The sequence below is a fragment of the Ahaetulla prasina genome, chromosome 2 (genome assembly GCF_028640845.1).
Source record: "Ahaetulla prasina isolate Xishuangbanna chromosome 2, ASM2864084v1, whole genome shotgun sequence".
NCBI classification, from domain to species: domain Eukaryota; kingdom Metazoa; phylum Chordata; class Lepidosauria; order Squamata; family Colubridae; genus Ahaetulla; species Ahaetulla prasina.
In genome coordinates this window covers 203522391-203544052 of record NC_080540.1, presented here as the reverse complement: position 1 = coordinate 203544052, position 21662 = coordinate 203522391, and the positions used below count along the sequence as shown (strand labels likewise).

General features: G+C 39.5%; 1 protein-coding gene across 6 annotated transcripts; it reads right to left on the bottom strand.

Annotated features, from left to right (window-relative positions):
* Positions 1 to 4140: 4140 nt before the first annotated feature.
* On the bottom strand, positions 4141 to 16365 carry FUT10 (fucosyltransferase 10). Of its 6 annotated transcripts, none has more exons than XM_058166288.1 (6): positions 13962 to 16204; positions 11726 to 12020; positions 9767 to 10602; positions 8046 to 8084; positions 7615 to 7711; positions 4269 to 4405 (listed from the first exon to the last, which is right to left on the bottom strand). In XM_058166288.1, exons 1-5 carry the CDS (start codon positions 14040 to 14042, stop codon positions 7631 to 7633), a joined length of 1332 nt encoding a protein of 443 aa, XP_058022271.1. In that variant the 5' UTR covers positions 14043 to 16204; the 3' UTR covers positions 4269 to 4405; positions 7615 to 7630. The 6 variants fall into 6 exon arrangements, with proteins under 6 accessions (XP_058022267.1, XP_058022269.1, XP_058022268.1 ...); XM_058166287.1 differs by lacking the exon at positions 4269 to 4405 and adding an exon at positions 5092 to 5167; XM_058166284.1 differs by lacking the exons at positions 7615 to 7711; positions 8046 to 8084 and adding an exon at positions 16223 to 16365 and having other exon boundaries at positions 4141 to 4405; positions 13962 to 14257.
* Between the last annotated feature and the right edge of the window lie 5297 nt (positions 16366 to 21662).

The window sequence follows — 21662 nt, the reverse complement described above, 5'->3', positions numbered from 1 at the left end:
ACATAGCTTTTAATGTTTCTGGTTTTAAAAGTGGGTGATGGGCAAACCAGGATATTTAGGATATTTATTTTTATGTCAGCATACGCGTGCCAAACGCTAATGCATTTTACATCTATCCTCTATGTCAGGGAATTTCAAGCTGCCAAGTTTTAACTAAAACTGCTGATGTTGAGAAAGTTGGCAATGTAGAGAGATGCAGCAGAAATGCTTCCCCCCCACCACCACTTATTCTCTGAGGGCTTTCCAATGAGAGTGACCACTGCACGGAAAGGCAGGTACTGTGACTTTCCGTGCAAGCGAGTAGCTGCTTGTTCATGGATAAAATGCACCATCAGCAGGAATGTGACTGACAGAAAGACACTTTGGGGTATGGGAGCTTATTGCCTTTTGACACTGCCAAAGCATTTGCTCCCAAGGGATCTGCTCCCCATTCTCTGTATAATGGTGCCAGCACTTCAACAACTCACGTCTACATATAGCATGTACCATTGACAGCTTTATTTCTAGCGAGGGGATTTAAAAATAAATAAATAAATAAAAACCTTTCAGAATTAAGTTGGTTAAAGTTTTCCTGTGTGTCTGTTTTGGGTTTGTTAGATTCTGCCGCAGAGATTGCAATATCTGCCTTTCTGATAGTAGAAGTGTAGATAGTTGCAGGGATTTTGTTCAATTTAGGCTTCCTTTACTGAGGCTATACAGAAACCTTCTTGATCTGCTTCCCTGCAAATATATTAGACTTTACCTTTTGTAATTCCCTGACATGTAACCCACAGCCGTGGAGGTTGTGGAATTATAGAAACCATGAAGTCTGATCCATCTGAAGGATACCAGGTTCAGGCCAGCAGAATCCTAAACTGGCTCTGTCACTCCCGTGGCTTTGTAATGCCCATGAGTATCAGGTTTACAATGCACAGGCTTATTTAGTTCTGTGTTTAATGAAGCCTCCACCACCTGAGAACCAGGAAAATTATTCAAGCAAATAACTCCAACCCTAATTCAAGCCCTGCCGTTAACATCTGTCATTGTGCCCATTTTAAACCCATGGGTGTCGAGCTAAGAAAATATTCTACCTACATATGGGGAGTAAGAAAAAACAAAGTCCCATCATATGAGATGACACTTGAGTGAGATATTGTAAGATTTCTGTGCTATGTACTTTTCTTTTTGTTCTTGCCATGGCTCTGTACAGGGTAGCCCTCGAATTACGAGCACAACTGAGCCCAAGCTTCCTGTTGCCAAGTCAAACAGTTGTAAAACAATTGTTGTTAAGTGGGTTTTGTCCCATTTTATGACTTTTCTTGCCACCGTTGTTAAGTGAATCACTGCAGTTGTTAAGTTAGTCACATGGTTGTTACGCGAATGTGGATTCCTTATTGACTTTGCTTGTCAGAAGGTTGCAAAAGGTGATCACGTGACCTTGGGACACTGCAACAGTCATACATATGAACCAGTCACCCAGCATCCAAATTTTAATCACATGGCCATGGGGATGCTGCAATAGTCATGTGAAAAATGGTCATATGTCACTTTTTTCAATGCTATTGTAATTTTGAACAATCACTAAATGAATGGTTATAAGTCAAGGACTAGCCGTAGTTCTTCTTTCCACAGGTTTCTGGTACACATTTCATGTTTCATTTAAAGTATTTTCTTTGGGATATCACAAACACACAAAGCACACACACACACAAAATACATCATTGCTCATTCCTTTGAACAGGACAGTTCATTACTCCAACTACGTGTAAATTTGCAAGAAACATAGAAAGCACTTTGGTTCCAAGTCAGAGCACTAGATTCGGTCAGAAATCTTTTGCAAATGAGCCTGAATGTAAAATCTAGCAGAAACAACCACAGGCACACAAAGAGGGAAAGGCATGGACTTTATTACATTCTTGTGTTAATTTACACATGTTAAAAATATGTCTTAGTATTAGCAGTAAAAACACATGTTACAAGATGACCTAACAGGTCATGATAAATAGTTACTAAATACAGCTTTTCATACATTCAGGAATTAAAAGTGCTTCCTACTTTATTCTGAACACTGGATTTTGCTACTACCGGTAGCTAATTCTGGTTGCAGGTTTTTTTTTCCCTTTCTTGAGGTAAGTACTCCTTATTTTTTAAACTAGTCTCTAAAAACCAGAGTCCAAAATTCCAGAGCTGTGAAATTCCTGTTCCTTTCTACCAGCTGCTGCAGTGCACGAGCTTCTCTCTTAGACTGTTCAAAGCTTGATCTCCACACGTCCTGGAGAACAGTTCTTTGCACGCTGAGAGGAGAAAAGGCAAATGCTTGAGGACTGGGGCAGCTCAGATGGTTTGCTTCTGCCTTCCATCTTCTTGGTGGCATTCCCTGATAAAAAGATAACAACACAATCTGTGTTTATTTGTTGTAGGGTTTAAGAAGTGAAGGTTGGTATTCTACCATTTCAAGTCACTTTGGACTTCTAGACATACCACAATATAGAATTTAGCTTCAGTGTCTAATGGACAAATGAACCAACTGATAATATCTGACATTAGAAAATAATGAACAACCAAGACAAGAAAGCCAGCCTGATCTAGTGGTTAAGGCATGGGAGATGGTGCATTCCTATCCTATCTTAGGCACAAAGCCAACTGGATGGCCTTGGGCCAGTCACTCTCTTCAACTTTAGGAAGGAGGCAATGGTAAACCACGTCTAAGAAAACTGCAGGGATTGTCCTAGAATTGTCTGGAGCTAAGAGTGTCTTGAACTCACCAAAAAAACCAAACCAAAAAAAAAACCTAAGAGAAAGATATTTGCCAAGAGCAAGGATGGGTAGGTTTGACCGTTGGCAGAAGACAATCTTATTCTTTCTCTTCTTCTCATCTTACAAAACAAAACAAACCAGAAAATTGGCAAGGTGCCATTGCCAATAAATCTCAAAATTTACATGGATACAAAGGATCACTGTTGTAAGCTCTCATTTTGATATTTGCTTTGCATCTATGTAAATTTTGAGATGCATTCGTAATGGCACCTTGTACCTTTCTGGTTTATTTTGTTTTGTAAGATGAGAGGGAGAGAAAGAATAAGAATACTTCCAAATCAGGGATGGTATTCTAGGTATGTACTTCTAGCACTTCACCAATAGCCCTCAGTCAACATTTTTTCATTTCTTTTTGCACTTTGGATGGTGGTGGTGGGGAGATAAATTGGCAAAATGAGTACTTTAATTCTTACTAAGGTTTAAAGCACTTGTTATATCTCTGAACTATAACTTCCAAAATGGGTTTTTTTTCCAATGTTCACTTTCTTTTTTATCCCTTACAAACTCCAAGGACACACACCTACAAATTGCCATAGTTTTGTTCTACTGATTCTGATACCATGGCTTTTGTGAGTTCTAGAAGAATACAGTTTGGCACTAACTCGCTAAATACTGATATATTATAAAGACACACAGGTTGAGTTCAGTGTTAGAGAATAAGGTGTACAGATTCACTCAATGCAACTTCAAAATATTATAAATTTAAATCTAAATTAAGTTGATGGCGATTAGTCATACCACTGAAAAAGAATTAACCATTTTTAACTTTTTAAAAGCTCAGTAACAGAATTCATACACATTTTAAAGCAATAATATTTTAGAAAAAAAGAGTGTAAAAAGAAACAATTTCTCCCTAAGTGAAGACTCCATGAAAGCCAGAATGAAAATATTCAAAAGAAATGAGGGAACTGATGGATTCCATTAAAAGATTCCAACATTGGATGATTGAAGAACAAGAACAAAAACATTTCATTAAACATTCCCAAAATGACTGAATTGCAGAAGTGAGTTGAATTTATACTTTTGATCATATGCTGTATAGAGATTTGCTGTATATGCTAATATAAAAACCAACTTTTGATCAGAAAAGAGAACAATAGAGTTTAAATTTTACAGAATAGTTATACTTTATTTAGATATAAACTTTTCTTCAAATCAGGGATGGTATTCTAGGTATGTACTTCTAGCACTTCACCAATAGCCCTCAGTCAACATTTTTTCATTTCTTTTTGCACTTTGGATGGTGGAGGTGGGGAGATAAATTGGCAAAATGAGTACTTTAATTCTTACTAAGGTTAAAAGCACTTGTTATATCTCTGAACTATAACTTCCAAAATGGGTTTTTTTTTCCCTTTCTTGAGGTAAGTACTCCTTATTTTTTAAACTAGTCTCTAAAAACCAGAGTCCAAAATTCCAGAGCTGTGAAATTCCTGTTCCTTTCTACCAGCTGCTGCAGTGCACGAGCTTCTCTCTTAGACTGTTCAAAGCTTGATCTCCACACGTCCTGGAGAACAGTTCTTTGCACGCTGAGAGGAGAAAAGGCAAATGCTTGAGGACTGGGGCAGCTCAGATGGTTTGCTTCTGCCTTCCATCTTCTTGGTGGCATTCCCTGATAAAAAGATAACAACACAATCTGTGTTTATTTGTTGTAGGGTTTAAGAAGTGAAGGTTGGTATTCTGCCATGTCAAGTCACTTTGGACTTCTAGACATACCACAATATAGAATTTAGCTTCAGTGTCTAATGGACAAATGAACCAACTGATAATATCTGACATTAGAAAATAATGAACAACCAAGACAAGAAAGCCAGCCTGATGTAGTGGTTAAGGCATGGGAAATGGTGCATTCCTATCCTATCTTAGGCACAAAGCCAGCTAGATGGCCTTGGGCCAGTCACTCTCTTCAACTTTAGGAAGGAGGCAATGGTAAACCACGTCTAAGAAAACTGATTGTCCTAGAATTGTCTGGAGCCAAGGGTGTCTTGAACTCACCAAAAAAACCAAACCAAAAAAAACCTAAGAGAAAGATATTTGCCAAGAGCAAGGATGGGTAGGTTTGACCGTTGGCAGTAGACAATCTTATTCTTTCTCTTCTTCTCATCTTACAAAACAAAACAAACCAGAAAACGGGCAAGGTGCCATTGCCAATAAATCTCAAAATTTACATGGATACAAAGGATCATTGTTGTAAGCTCTCATTTTGATATTTGCTTTGGATCTATGTAAATTTTGAGATGCATTCGTAATGGCACCTTGCACCTTTCTGGTTTATTTTGTTTTGTAAGATGAGAGGGAGAGAAAAGGCAAATGCTTGAGGACTGGGGCAGCTCAGATGGTTTGCTTCTGCCTTCCATCTTCTTGGTGGCATTCCCTGATAAAAGATAACAACACAATCTGTGTTTATTTGTTGTAGGGTTTAAGAAGTGAAGGTTGGTATTCTGCCATGTCAAGTCACTTTGGACTTCTAGACATACCACAATATAGAATTTAGCTTCAGTGTCTAATGGACAAATGAACCAACTGATAATATCTGACATTAGAAAATAATGAACAACCAAGACAAGAAAGCCAGCCTGATCTAGTGGTTAAGGCATGGGAGATGGTGCATTCCTATCCTATCTTAGGCACAAAGCCAACTGGATGGCCTTGGGCCAGTCACTCTCTTCAACTTTAGGAAGGAGGCAATGGTAAACCACGTCTAAGAAAACTGATTGTCCTAGAATTGTCTGGAGCCAAGGGTGTCTTGAACTCACCAAAAAAAACCTAAGAGAAAGATATTTGCCAAGAGCAAGGATGGGTAGGTTTGACCGTTGGCAGTAGACAATCTTATTCTTTCTCTTCTTCTCATCTTACAAAACAAAACAAACCAGAAAACGGGCAAGGTGCCATTGCCAATAAATCTCAAAATTTACATGGATACAAAGGATCATTGTTGTAAGCTCTCATTTTGATATTTGCTTTGGATCTATGTAAATTTTGAGATGCATTCGTAATGGCACCTTGCACCTTTCTGGTTTATTTTGTTTTGTAAGATGAGAGGGAGAGAAAGAATAAGAATACTTTCAAATCAGGGATGGTATTCTAGGTATGTGCTTCTAGCACTTCACCAATAGCCCTCAGTCAACATTTTTCCATTTCTTTTTACACTTTGGATGGTGGTGGTGGGGAGATAAATTGGCAAAATGAGTACTTTAATTCTTACTAAGGTTTAAAGCACTTGTTATATCTCTGAACTATAACTTCCAAAATGGGTTTTTTTTCCAATGTTCACTTTCTTTTACTATTTTTTCCTTGCACTCATCACTCTTTTTTTCTATTCTTTTTCTTTTAGTTTGTATTAGATTGCACTATTGTAATTAAAATCCTTAATAAAATTATATGGGGAAAAAAAAGCAAATTGCCAGAGTTTTGTTCTACTGATTCTGAAACCATGGCTTTTGTGAGTTCTGGAAGAATACAGTTTGGCACTAACTCGCTAAATACTGATATATTATATAAAGACACACAGGTTGAGTTCAGTGTTAGTGAATAAGATGTACAGATTCACTCAATGCAACTTCAAAATATTATAAATTTAAATCTAAATTAAGTTGATGGCGATTTAAATCTAAATTAAGTTGATGGCCACTGAAAAAGAATTAACCATTTTTAACTTTTTAAAAGCTCAGTAACAGAATTCATACACATTTTAAAACAATAATATTTTAGAAAAAAAGAGTGTAAAAAGAAACAATTTCTCCCTAAGTGAAGACTCCATGAAAGCCAGAATGAAAATATTCAAAAGAAATGAGGGAACTGATGGATTCCATTAAGATTCCAACATTGGATGATTGAAGAACAAGAACAAAAACATTTCATTAAACATTCCCAAAATGGCTGAATTGCAGAAGTGAGTTGAATTTATACTTTTGATCATATGCTGTATAGAGATTTGCTGTATATGCTAATATAAAAACCAACTTTTGATCAGAAAAGAGAACGGTAGAGTTTAAATTTTACAGAATAGTTATACTTTATTTAGGTATAAACTTTTCTTCAAATCAGATCATCCCAATACCGTATATACTCGAATATAAGCCGATCCGAGTATAAGCCGAGGTCCCCAATTTTACCCCAAAAAACTGGGGTAAACTGGGGACTCGAGTATAAGCCGAGGGTGGGAAATGAGGGAACTGATGGATTCCATTAAAAGATTCCAACATTGGATGATTGAAGAACAAGAACAAAAACATTTCATTAAACATTCCCAAAATGACTGAATTGCAGAAGTGAGTTGAATTTATACTTTTGATCATATGCTGTATAGAGATTTGCTGTATATGCTAATATAAAAACCAACTTTTGATCATATGCTGTATAGAGATTTGCTGTATATGCTAATATAAAACCAACTTTTGATCATATGCTGTATAGAGATTTGCTGTATATGCTAATATAAAAACCAACTTTTGATCAGAAAAGAGAACAATAGAGTTTAAATTTTACAGAATAGTTATACTTTATTTAGATATAAACTTTTCTTCAAATCAGATCATCCCAATATTTAGTTTAAGTGCTAAGACCAGACTCAGAATCCAACAAAGAGAGTTGAGATGGAATTGCATGTAGGCAATTCTACAAAGTGATATTAGGCGCTTAGTGACCTAGTGAGGGGGTGCAATGGCTCAGCTATTAAAATGCTGAGCTTGTCAGCTGGAAATCTGACAACCGGGTTCAAGACCCAAGCACAATGCAACAGGGTGAACTCCCGTTCCTTATCCCAGTTCCTGCCCACCTAAAAGTTTGAAAGCATGCAAATACAAATAGGTTAAAAAGTACCATTTCGGTGGGAAGGTTAACAGCATTCCATGCACCTTTGGCATATAGCCATGCTGGCCACATGACCAGGGAAAATGTCTTTCAATAGCGCTGGTTCCTTGGGCCAAGAAAGAGAGATGAACACCACATCCTACAACTGACCATCACTACATAGGGAAACCTTTATCTTTAATTACCCAGTTCAAATTGTGCCCTTTTAAATTCTCTGCATCTTTGTTTAGAAATCAATGTTCTGGCAATAATTGGACCTGCTAATTATCTAAGGGCTTGTTTAAATGGGGACATTATATCTTCAGAAGTTAAATTTCACTGAATGTAGAAAAGAATAAAATGGGTAAAATCTTTTTTTACTTCACTGAAAGCACAAATTATTGATAATGGAAAACTAGCAAATCCATGTGAAATACAAAAAAGGACAAGCTAGGACTGACCTTGTGTCTCCTCTTCTGTTTATTTTGGTTCCTGAAATACTAAATAGAGATATAAAACAAGACAAAAGGATTGTGGGAGAAAAATGACTTGGAGCTGGTTTTGAAAGATCCTTCAAAGGGAATTGAAATATTAATGAGTACATTAAAAGAATTTGATGCAATAACAGGCTTTAAGATTAATAAACAGAAGATGATTAATAAAAATATGAAAATGCAGGATCAAACAGAATTGAGGGATTAAATGGATTTTAAGATTCAGATGGTAAAATACTTGAATGTTACTATGACAAATATGAATTGTATATTATTTTATAGTAATTATATGAAGACACAGAATGAAGTTTTAAAAAGATATATTAAGACGAGAGAAAATACAATTGTCATTGATGGAAGAATTTCTGTGATTAAGATTAATTTCTTGGCTAGAATGTTATATTTGCTTCAGACTGCCTGTTTTGACAGCTGATGAATTACTTAAATAATGGCAGAATATATCTAAATTTAGGTGGCTGGGAAAGAATACATGAGTTAAATATAAGATGTTATAAGAAAGACAAGCAAGTTTACCTGATTTGAAAGTATATTTTGCAGCTTGTTTAATTTGGATCAAAGAGTGGGTGTTACTGAGAAATCGAAGATGTTTGAAATTAGAACATAACTAGAAATTCAGATGGCATGGATGTTTACGTTACAATAAAACTAAGGTTAATGTAGATTTTATTATTCAGAATATGGAATAGATACAAACCAGGCTGTGGCCAAAAACACCTCTGCTAAGTAAACACAAATGGCAAACTTACTGCGAGTTATTAGAATTTTATCAAGGAGAATATAAAATAAAATCAAGAGAAGATCTGTGGCAGTTGGATATATCTGTCAATAGTTTTTTTAATATAGAATTATTAGAAATATTCATAGTAGACAAATAATTTTTAAATAGAACTGTGTACAAATGATGAATATTACTAAAATGTACACTTTTATTGAAATTTTAAACAGAAGACCAAGTAAAAAAAATGCATGATTAAGTGGATTAAATTTTTTGGTTACAATATACAAATGGAACAATGGAAGAACATGTAGCTGAAGGCACTAAAATTATGTTATCGTCTTAGAGAGAATTTGTATAAAATGATGTACTGTTGGTATATGCCACCAGAGGAATTGACTAGAATGTATAAAGGTAACTTAAATGTATGTTAGAAATATGAACAACAAGTACAGACATTTTATCCTTCAAATGTACATCCAAGAAGATGGGAGAACAGAGAAAACAATGGTCCTAAAAGTAAGATGAAGTCGCAGTGGTTAGAGTGCAGTACTATAGGCCACATCTGCTGCCTGCTGGCTGCCTGCAATTTGGCAGTTCGAATCTCACCAGGCTCAAAGTTGACTCAGCCTTCCATCTTTCTGAGGTGGGTAAAATGAGGACCCAAATTGTTGGGGACAATATGCTGACTCTGTAAACCACTTAGAGAGGGCTGTAAAGAACTGTAAAGCAGTATATAAGTCTAAGTGCTGTTGATATTGAAGTCAATGTGCTCTAACTACTTTCTACATTTATGGATCACAGAATGACTCAAGGACCTCTCTCGAAGAAACATCTTCTTTCTGTAGGAACTCTGTAATTCTGCAGAATTTGTTTACACTGATTCTGCTTGAAAATCAAGAGACAGTTATTGAGTTAATGATGACAAGTCCCTATGAAAAGACATACTTACCTTTGCTTGTCTCCAGATATTTTCCCATACCCTGGTGCACACCATGCACTCAAAGGCATCTATGTAGTTGTCTTTCATGATATCCTGCACTCCCCATGTGCGTTCTTTGATAACAGCAAGCAGTTGCCTGTTGGAAATGTCACCTTTCAACTTCCATTCAAGGTAGGCCACATATTCCTTGTCATCCACATCCAAAGCTTTGATGTGCTGAGCCAAGTCCTTCGGGTGTGGAAAATCTGTGACGAGAATGGCACTCTTATTGCTTGGAAGCCAGTCTTGAATTTTGGGAGAGCCATAATAAACAGGCACAACTCCCAGCTTGAGCGGCCTCCAGAGTTTTTCTGTGATATAATCCTCACAGACGGAATTCTCAAAAGCTAGGACGAATTTATACTGAGCGAGTATTTTGTAAAAACTATCGCTGTCCATGGAGGATGGATTTCGGAGATGGTCTGGAAGGTCTCTATTATGCAAACAAGCCCCGTAGGAATCAACTTCAATGTGAGCCATCAGCTCCTTTACGTAGTTGTCTCTGTCAGAGGGAGGATCACAATCAGATTGTACATAGACCAGAGGCGCAAGTCTCTTCCGCAAGCTGTTCTTTTTTTGCAAAGAAACTGTGTACTTCAGGGACCTCAAGGCCTCAATACTTTCAAGGTACTGGGTGGTAAGCGGTAGGTGTGAGTGGCGGCTGAAAGTGGCTGTGTGGTTGAACAAAGTGATGGCAGGAGGTTGGAAAATCTTGTAGTTGTTTTTGGGGGACTCCTCGTGAAAAAGAGCCCAGTCATGGTAGTCTGCACGGGGCAGAGGTAAGCTGTGTATGCTGAAATCAGTACCTAGAAGTTGAAAAATATAACAAGTTCCTTTTAATTCAATGGACTTAGTTACACTTTCTTCAATAATATAAATAGTCATTATTTCAAGGTAATGTGATCTTCGCCAATAATGCAGACATTCTCCAGTTGTAAGATTCATACTAATACAGTGGTACCTTGGTACTCATCGTTAATTGGTTCAGGGAGGTGCGATGAGTTCCAAAAATGATGAGTACCAAACAAATTTTTCTATAAGGAATAACATAGTGAATCACAAAGCAGCCAACATTGACACATTCTAGCTTGTGAGTTGAGTACCAAACAAACAATGAGTACTGGGATGGAATTTTCGCATCAAAATGTGTTGAGTACCAAATTTGATACGTTTCAAAGCAGCTTATTACCAAGGTACCACTGTTTTAGAAAATTGGAAATTGCATCAGAATGACAGATTTGAAATAGAACAAAAATCCATTTTGGGGGGAAAAAACTAAGAGGAGGAAGAAATCTGGAAATTACCCTATCAGGACTCAGCATGCTCAGTGGCCATGAAATGTTGATTATTCAGGATGGGGAATAAGTAATAGGAGAGAGGAAGTATTTGTATGGGTACTCTTTGACTTACAATTAGTTGCTTAACGACCACTTGAAATTAAGATGGGCTTGGAACTGGTGGTGTACAACCCATAAAGCACTTCTGGCCATTGCAATATGTCGGGCAACCTCCTAAGATCACATGACCCTTTTTCAGGCACTTGGCAGCTGGCCTGCATTTATGACCGGCTGTAGTGTCCCACAATCACGTAACCCTGATTCATGCCAGTTTTGGGCATTTTTTAATTAATTTCTGGCAAAAAACCCACACTCACATAGAATGGCTTTGCACTTTAGAACCACATGCAAAAAAATGTCATGAACTCAGGTCTAGCCACATTGGTCCTTCCTCTTATCACCACAATGACTTATGACCAGAAATCCTGTCCTAATTATAATCATAAGTCAAGGGCTACCTGTAATATAAATCACCATATTCCCAGTTGGTTCCATTTTTTTTCTACATACCCAAATCAATATGTAAATTACATAAGAAAAGGGGGAGCAAGAGATTACTCAATAACCTTTCCAAAACTTACCAGTCCCTTACCGTAAAAAAGAAAGGCTTTAGTCATAGGATTGTGTTGGTAAGTCCTGTTGATGGTAAAGAAGCAAACATTCTCCCCACACTGAGCCTGCCGTCCAGATTCTCCCGTGAGTGGAGACCACCAGAGCAAAATGGGATATGTGCCTCTGTGCAATTTTTTTCCTGCACTGTGGTCAAGTTTTGGCTTTTTGAAAAACAGAGGAGGGTATTTCTGGAACTCATCTTCTCGGAAAGCATTGTTTTGTAAAACTGAGTTTTTTGAGGTCAACTGTTCAGACTTGCCCAGTTCCACAACCACCTTTTGAAAGCAAAGAAAAATTAAGAATTATCAAAGGCTTAAGAAATAAGGCATGAAAGCTCTTTAAGAGGGTTTGCGCTGGTATTGATTTTAAATGGGTTTAGACTTTCTAACGAATGCTAGTTTGGTAAAGTGATTAAGGCAACAGGCTAGAAACTGGGAGACTGTGAATTCTGGTCCTGCCTTAGGTACAAAGCCAACTGGGTGACCTTGGGCCAGTCCCTCTCTCTCAATCCTAGGAAGCAGACAATGGCAAACCACTTCTGAAATTTTGCCAAGAAGACTGCAGGGACCAGGCCAGGCACTCACAGGGAGTTATCATTAACTCAGACAGTGCAATCCCCTCCTCCAATACATACACACATACACACACACATACATACACCCCACACACTCACTCTACTCAGTGAGGCTATGATAAGCATATATATTAGTCATATCAGACTATCACTCTCTAGTCTGTGAAGCTCCCTTCTTCATGGTTTCCAGAAAATCTTTAAAAGATAATTTTATTATTCAGACTTCCTATTGAACTCTACCAAAATTTTACTGCCACTGAGAGAGGGTTGATTTCTTGTTACTGCTGGCTTTTTTTTTGTTTTGTATTTTTTGTTTATTCTTTTGTTCCATTTATAACTTTAAGTCTTTTGTGTGGGGCAAGCTATAAAAACTATAAAATAAATAACCAAGCAACCAAAATTAGAGAAAACAGTTTTATTCAAAAACATCTAAGATGCTTGTTTCCTGCTAGTTTTTAGGAATTTTCCTTGTCTGTATACCATGTCCTAGCCTGTTCTCCAGATTCCCCATCCTTGGTGTAACATTTCTAGAGAACTGAAGATACCAACGCAGAAGCTAGGAAATCTGCTATCCCCATCTCAAACAACAGATCATAACTTTAATTTCATTATACCACTTCACATGAAAAAATGTACAGTTTTCCACAGGACCCCTTAGGACAGGGGTCCGAACCCCCCGGTCACTGGACCGGCACTGGTCCATGGCATGCCAGAAACCAGGCTGCGCAAACAAGCAAAGCCCCATCCACGGGATGTATGCAGCACATGAAACCACGCCCCCTCTGATCTCGTTCTCCACCGAATCGGTCCCTCGTGCCCAAAAGGTTGAGGGCCACTTCCTGAGGAAGAATTCTGACCCGTGACAGAGTTACCTCTGATCTGGCTTCTCCTTTTTAACTGCATCAGCTCACAGCCCTGCCAAAGGAATCAAGCTGTGACATTATAAGTTAGAATAATTCATGATAGCAGAACCAGAGTAATGAGAATGAGGATGCTTTTTGTTCAAGGAAAATAATTTTCCCTGTATTTTTTACTGTTTGAGCATACAGAAATTCCTCGACTTACAACCATAGTCGAGTCCAAAATTTTCTGTTCCTAAGCGAGACAGTTGTTAAGTGAATTTTGCACCGTTTTACAAACTTTCTTGCCACAGTTGTTAGGCAAATCACTGCAGTTGTTAAGTTAGTAACCCAGTTGTTAAGTGACTCCCCATTGACTTTGCTTGTCAGAAGGTCACAAAAGGTGATGACATGACCCCGGGACATTGCAACCATCATAAATATAAACCAGTTGCCATGCATCCAAATTTTGATCATATGACCATGGGGACGCTGCAACAGTCATAAGTGTGAAAAACGGTCATAAGTCACTTTTTTCAGTGCTTTCAAACAGCCACTAAATAAATGTTTACAAATCAAGGACTACCTGTATTATCTTTTGCTGAAAAGCCAACCGTAGAAAAGAACAGAGATATGGAAGCAGTGAACACATGATTAAACTCCTCCCACCAAGCTGAACTCCAAAGTTGATATAGCAGTATCCCCATTCTCTCTCCTAAAACTTTACATTACGTAGCTATTCCTTTCTCTCTTTGGGGCCTTTCTGAACATATTTCCAGCTCCATCCTAAGTATCTTTGGTACCTGGAAAGTGATCAGGAGAAAAAAGAAAGCCATAAAGCAGAAGCAAGATGCCCAAAATCTTTTCTTCTTAATTCTTTTCATGCCTTACAATCAGGCATACAAAATCTTCATGTTTGGGGGCTCAGGAATCCTTAACATGCCCAATAACTGGTCCACTTGTATTTTCCCTAGAAATCCTTGTTCTTCTCCATTGTCGTCACTGGTAGGGGAAGAAGTGCCATCAAACCTGAGTCGATCCTTGATCTTGTATTACTGTAGCTTCCTTAATCAGGGATTCCTTAGAATTAATGCACCTGCTAAATGAAAAAATACAGTTCAGAAGCATGTTCTTCTTGGCATATGTGCTAGGAAGCAGTTCCCAGTCTTCCTGATGTATGTGGCTGATCACATCCCCATCAAAAACATTGGAAGCCCATATAAACCAAGATTTAGCAACACTGAGTGTGTGGGTACAACGGCACATGAGTCCCTCTCCAGGCAAGATCCATAGGACTCAACATTAAATACAAATTATTTCTTTTAAGGCCCAAAGCTTTTGAGACTGCCAAACCTCTAGAATATTAGGAGGACAAGCCTGTGAGATTGCAATAATTTAAAATTTAATTTAATTTGAAGGTATTTACCAGCCCTAGTAGACTACCAGCCACAAACTGGGAACTACTGTTCTACATTATATTTCCATTAATCTGTAACAAAAATGATATGGATTTTGCTGGCTGTAGAGCAGGGGTGTCAAACTCGCGACCCACAGGCGGGATGCATCACATGCTGGCTCTGCCCCCAGCCAATTTATCGAACGGGAAAAAGGTCCCAATACATCACGTAACGACGCTGTGACGATGCAAGTTTGACAGCCCTGCTGTAGAGGATTGGAGTTTTGATAGGTAGTCCTCGATTTATGACAATTTAGCCTAACATTTCTGTTCTAAGCGAACCAGTTGTTAGGTGAGTTTTGCCCCACCTTTCTTGGCACATTTGATAAGTGAATCACTTAAGTTCTTAAGTTAGTAACACGGTTGTTAAGTGAAACTGGCTCCCCCCCTTGACTTTATTTGTTACTTCGCAAAAGGTGATCACATGTCCTGAGGGCATTGAAACTGTCATAAATATGAGTCAGTTGCCAAGCAACTGAATTTGGATCACATGACCATGGGGATGCTGCAAAGGTGGTGTTAAAAATGATCTTAAATCACTTTTTTCAGTGCCATTGTAACTCTGAATGGTCACTAAATGAAATGGTTGTAAGTCCAGGACTACCTGTAGTAGGAGACCTTGGAAACAGCAACACAGTGAATAAGGTCACATTATACCAAAAGAAAAATGGATACACATCTACTTTTAATTGTCATCAGTGCTCTTTATTATATGAAAATATAAAATAGGATGGAATAAGATTTCACATATGGAATATAGCTAAGAAATTTTGTCTTTCTGCAGAAAGTGTATCCAGTAATTATTGTAAATCTTTGAGGCAGTGAATAGAAGCAATATGCTTTGTTCTGGAGTAGATATAATAATGCTGCATAATAAATATATGCAAGTTCACATTCATTTGCATTGAAAAATTTGCATAATTGTAGAAACTGATCTGAGGCGTCTATAATTTGCTTTTTTAGAGCAAAGAACACACATGAAATATATAATTTCTACAAGACAATTATAGAATCTCTCTCCCAGAGGCGTATTAAGGGTACTGTTAGCACTAATATTTTATCAAGGTTTGTAAAATTTTCCCTTGAAAGATAAAGGAAGGATTGGTTTGAATAGTCTTTGCCTTTTAAAAAAAAGTCGCCTCTGCTTCTCTCTTTCAATAATACTGAAGAAGCATTTAAACAAAAGCTTAGAACTGAAGACTCCTTAAACTGCATGCATATAAAAGCTTTTACTATAGGGAGATAAACAAAAGTTTAGAAATTAAAAGAAAGGGGGAAATAAGTTAAAGCCGCTTGTGCTAAAACAGGCCCGGAGTTTTTCCTTCCTTATGTGAGAGGCGGAGCGGCAACGTTACATTGGCATTTTTAGTTTAGACGAGTTAACGTTACGTTTTCCCCACTTATTTGTAATCTTTTGGCTCGTTTGTTCGTTCTTTTCCAACCGTAGATGCCCCATGGCGTCGCAGAACTGGAGACCAAAAGTAAACCGAATAAGGAGATTCTCTGTTTTTAAAGGTCTATAGGCGCCTTTTTCATGCCTTTTGCAGACGTGCAAAACCAACAGGAAAAACTGTCGCAATGCTTTCCATAGGAAATAAAGATACTCACCCAAGTCCCCGTTCTCCTTCCTGGTTGTTGCGAGACGCTTTTTTACTTTCAATTTGTACCTCTTAGGCTGACAGTAAAGCCTGCAGCGGATCGCGGCGCTCCTCTCCCAATAACATCCCTACGGAGGACCATCTGGGTCTGGAGAAGCAGATCCCGGGGATCCACCTTCCAGAGTTCCCCGAATCCCACTTTGGAAAACAGGACGTTCCCGGGTTCGTGTGAAGGAAAGTTGGTCTGATTACGCTCATGGTGGCATCCTTTCAATAGAGACACCCAACGTCCCGACCGAAAGGATCTCCATCAAAATGAGTGTGTGGGGGCGGGAGGGGGGGGGAGATGGGGGAGACAATAAATTCGGCAGCTAATTTATCCGGTTTCTAGAAGAAGGTTTCAAGTTTCTCGTTGTGGAAGCGCATTTTGGAGGGGGGAAAAACAAACCCCAAAATAGTGATCGCGGTTTCCATAGCTGTATGCAGAGCGCTTGCCAACTCGCTTTAGCATAATGCAGCAGTCTGAGAGCTGCGTCAGACACATTCACACGCCGCCTGGGAGTAAAAAAAGGGGGGCTTAAGGTGACTTAATAGCGTAGATCACATTATAAAACTTTAACGTTTTTTTTTCCTATTAGAAATAATTGCCTGCCGCGGATGATAACTTAGAGCTACTGTATCCGACTGCAAAACTCCTTATGACCACAAGATGTCAGCAGACATGATACTTGGTACACTCGCTCGTTGCTGCCATCTACTGGTCAGACCAGACATAAACGGTGGGAGAACAAGCCCTTCCACATTTCACCCAATATTTCAGAGATGAACCTAACAACATTAATTTTTTTCCACGTTTTGCTTTATAGTCTCTCCTTTTAGCTACAACTGTAGACCAGTGTGCAGAAACTTGGGGGCAAAGATTAAAGCCTGTGTGTATAGAAGTTAAGAGGGAGAGGAAAGCCAGGTTCTAGCCACTCTCTCCATCTGTCTACCTCATAGGATTGTGGACAAAGTAAGAGCTGTGAGGGGCACCATCTTGATCTCCCAAACCAAATAATGGATTACATTACATAGCTAACAAACAAATTACATAGTTAATTTCCTAAATAGGCAAAAATCAACCTGGCAATTAGATTGAAATCTCATGGGCAGGAATTTCAATGGAGGAGGTCTGTATCTTAACCTTGCAAAGGCACCTAAGGCTTGTTTTGTCGTATTTGCCTGCTGTCCCACATCAAAAATGGTGGTCAATCACATCTAAGGGGACTCTAGAAAAGTAAGAGAGAGGTTTGGCAACTACTTATGGCCCTGAAACCAGGTTGCTCAACTCTGATCTTTGTTTTTAAGATCATATATTTCCACTGCATTAGCTTTACTTCTACTAATCTAAAGCCCAAGCTAAAAGTTAGTCCTTGAATTGATAGATAATATGCTCAGAATGTTATTATTTCTCTGAGAAATGATAGTTTAGTATCTTTGTAGCCTCATTCAAGCACAATATCTGATATCAATAATACTTTTAAAACTTTTTTATATCTGATAAAAGATGCTGCTGCTTTAATGAATCACCATTTACAATAGCATATTTATTATGACTCAAGGCAGCCTATTTTTTAAACTTCAGAAATCTGTTGCTAAGCTTGCATTAGCCTGGGGCCTGATGCATCTCTCCTAAATTATTTTGAAGTGTGCACAACTTTATCTTATAGAATACTGTTAAGAATCAGCAATTATAAGTATTTTTTCTTTATAGAACCATGAGATGAATGGCATATAAATTCAATAAATAAATAAATAAATAAATAAATACAGTATATTTCAGCTTTTTATGAAAGATTGCAGATGTTTATTTTGTGAAACGGTGGATATCATAACAGGAGAAAGCGAAAAAGGATGAAACTGGTACATAACAACTTTCAATTCATGCATTAGTTATACCATGAAACTAAGCTAAAACCATACTAGACTGCACAAGTCATTGAGAAAATGAGCTTGAAAAATGTTATAAATTCAACATTAATAAAAGTGTAGTCTGCATGTATTGTATATGCTAAATGAAATTATATGTGATTGTTAATTTTGAGAAGAGGAGATAGCTTGATCAGTTGTGCTTTTGTAGCTGCTGTCTAGTTTTAAACAATCAAAAGACTTTGATTTGATTGACTAAGCGGTACTTTTTGATATGGTAAACTTAAAACGAAAATAGATGAATAAATGAATGTTTTGTGACATTTCATTTTATGTGGACAGAAGAAATAGAATTCTGCTAGGTTCTACTTCGTTTTAATGTGGCCAATTATAAATGTGCTTGCTTTGCTTGTATTAATTAAGGTTGCTTGTATTTTACTTGTATTAATCAAGGTTTTAGTGCTTTTCTGCTTTCATGTATTATTTTTATTCTAAGCTGTCCCAGCAATCCCGTTTAGAGCAGTATGATATATGAAACTTTTATAAATTAAAATGAACTGGAATTAAGTAAGCATTTTCATTCCTGCCTGTATCTCAGAGACAAATATATAAATCAATGGCAATGAAAATAAGTGGAGCTCAAAAGAATAATATCCTCAGCAGAAATATAGAACTCATCAGTTCAGCCCTTACAAACGTGTTGATGATGATGTAATCCATTCAGTCCTATCTGACTCTTGGTGATTTTATAGGCCAGGTCTCTCCACATCTTCCAATCTTGCACTGCTTGTTTGAGTTTTTCTATGCTGTGGCTGGTACCAGCTTTGATGATATCCAGCCATCGTGTTCTTTTGAAGCTTAGTTTTTTGTTTTTTGTTTTATTTACATTTATATCCCCCCTTTTCCGAAGACTCAGGGCGGCTTACAGTGTATAAGGCAATAGTCTCATTCTATTTGTATATTTACAAAGTCAACTTATTGCCCCCCCCAACAATCTGGGTCCTCATTTCTTTACAGTTTCTTCACAACATAATTTCTTTCTCCAGTGAATTCCTCCACATGACACAGCCAAAATAACTGAGACACAGTTTGGGATCCCACCCCCCACCCTTTGTTCTTTCTTTTTCTCTCTGGGCCTTTTACAAATAATGTAAATATTTATTTATTTATTTATTTATTTATTTATTTATTATTCATATTTGTATACCGCCCTATCTCCCGAAGGACTCAGGGCGGTTCACAGGCAAATAAAACATTTATATACACATTAAAATAACCATTAAAAAACTTATTCTAATGCCAAATTTTAAAATATAAATATAAATATTAAAACCAATTTAAAACCCCTATAAATTAAAATCTAAGCCAGTCCTGCACAGATGAATAAATGTGTCTTGAGCTCATGACGGAAGGTTCGGAGGTCCGGAAGTTGACGGAGTCCTGGGGAGTTCGCTCCAGAGGGTGGGAGCCCCACAGAGAAGGCCCTTCCCTGGGCGCCGCCAGACGCCCCTGCCTAGCTGACGGCACCCTGAGGAGTCCCTCTCTGTGAGAGCGCACGGGTCGGTGAGAGGTATTAGGTAGCAGTAGGCGGTCCCGTAGATAACCCGGCCCTATGCCATGGAGCGCTTTGAAGGTGGTTACCAAAACCTTGAAGCGCACCCGAAGGCCACAGGTAGCCAGTGCAGTCTGCGCAGGATTGGTGTCATCACGGGAGCCACGAGGGCTCCTCTATAACCCGCGCAGCTGCATTCTGAACTAACTGCAGCCTCCGGATGCCCTTCAAGGGGAGCCCCATGTAGAGAGCATTGCAGTAATCCAGGCGAGACGTCACGAGGGCGTGAGTGACCGTGCATAGGGCATCCCGGTCTAGAAAGGGGCACAACTGGCGCACCAGGCGGACCTGGTAAAAAGCTCTCCTGGAGACGGCCGTCAAATGGTCTTCAAAAGACAGCCGTTCATCCAGGAGAACGCCCAAGTTGCGCACCCCTTCCATCGGGGCCAATGACTCGCCCCCAACAGTCAGCCGAGGACTCAGCTGACTGTACCGGGATGCCGGCATCCACAGCCACTCAGTCTTGGAGGGATTGAGCTTGAGCCTATTTCTCCCCATCCAGACCCGTACAGCCTCCAAGCACCGGGACAACACTTCGATAGCTTCGTTGGGGTGGCCCGGTGTGGAAAAGTACAGCTGGGTGTCATCAGCGTACAGCTGGTACCTCACACCGAAGCCACTGATGATCTCACCCAGCGGTTTCATATAGATGTTGAACAGAAGGGGCGAGAGGATCGACCCCTGCGGCACCCCACAAGTGAGGCGCCTCGGAGCCGACCTCTGCCCCCCTGTCAACACCGTCTGCGACCGATTGGAGAGATAGGAGGAGAACCACCGATAAACGGTGCCTCCCACTCCCAATCCCCCCAACCGGCGCAGCAGGATACCATGGTCGATGGTATCGAAAGCCGCTGAGAGGTCTAATAGGACCAGGGCAGAGGAACATCCCCTATCCCTGGCCCTCCAGAGATCATCCACCAACGCGACCAAAGCCGTCTCAGTGCTGTAACCGGGCCGGAAGCCGGACTGGAACAGGTCTAGATAGACAGTTTCATCCAGGTGTAAGGGAAGCTGATATGCCACCATACTCTCTACAACCTTCGCCGCAAAGCGAAGGTTGGAGACCGGACGATAATTACCTAAAACAGCCGGGTTCAGGGATGGCTTCTTGAGGAGGGGTCTCACCACCGCCTCTTTTAAGGCGGCCGGGAAGACTCCCTCCACCAAGGAAGCGCTCGTAATTGCCTGGAGCCAGCCTCGTGTCACCTCCTGAGTGGCCAGCACAAACCAGGAGGGGCACGGGTCCAGTAAACACGTGGTGGCATTCAACCTACCCAACAACCTGTCCATGTCCTCGGGAGCCACAGGGTCAAACTCATCCCATAAAATGTCACCAAGACCACCCTCAGCCGTCTCACCCGCGTCACCGCAATTTTGGTCCAGACCATCCCGAAGCTGAACGATTTTATCATATAGATAACCGTTAAACTCCTCAGCACGTCCCTGCAACGGGTCATCCCGCTCCCCCTGGTGTAGGAGGGAGCGAGTCACCCAAAACAGGGCGGCTGGGCGGTTATCTGCCGATGCAATGAGGGAGGAGGCGTAGCTACGCCTCGCTTCCCTCAATGCCACTAGGTAAGTCCTAGTATAGGACTTCACTAGTGTCCGATCAGCTTCCGAACGGCTAGACCTCCAGGAACTCTCTAGGCGTCTTCTCCGGCGCTTCATCCCTCTCAGCTCCTCGGAGAACCAAGGAGCCGGTTGGGACCTGCGCCGGGTCAGAGGCCGCAAAGGCACGACACGGTCTAAGGCCCCCGCCGCGGCCCGTTCCCAGGCCGCAACAAGTTCCAACAAGTTAATATGAGTCAATCTTATATTATATTGGTGTAAGGATTACTGGATTACTACAGTAATGTGTAAGAAACATTTTATTAACTCTTAAAGTGCTACAGAACTGCAAGATGGCATTCTAATTGTTGAGATTACAAAA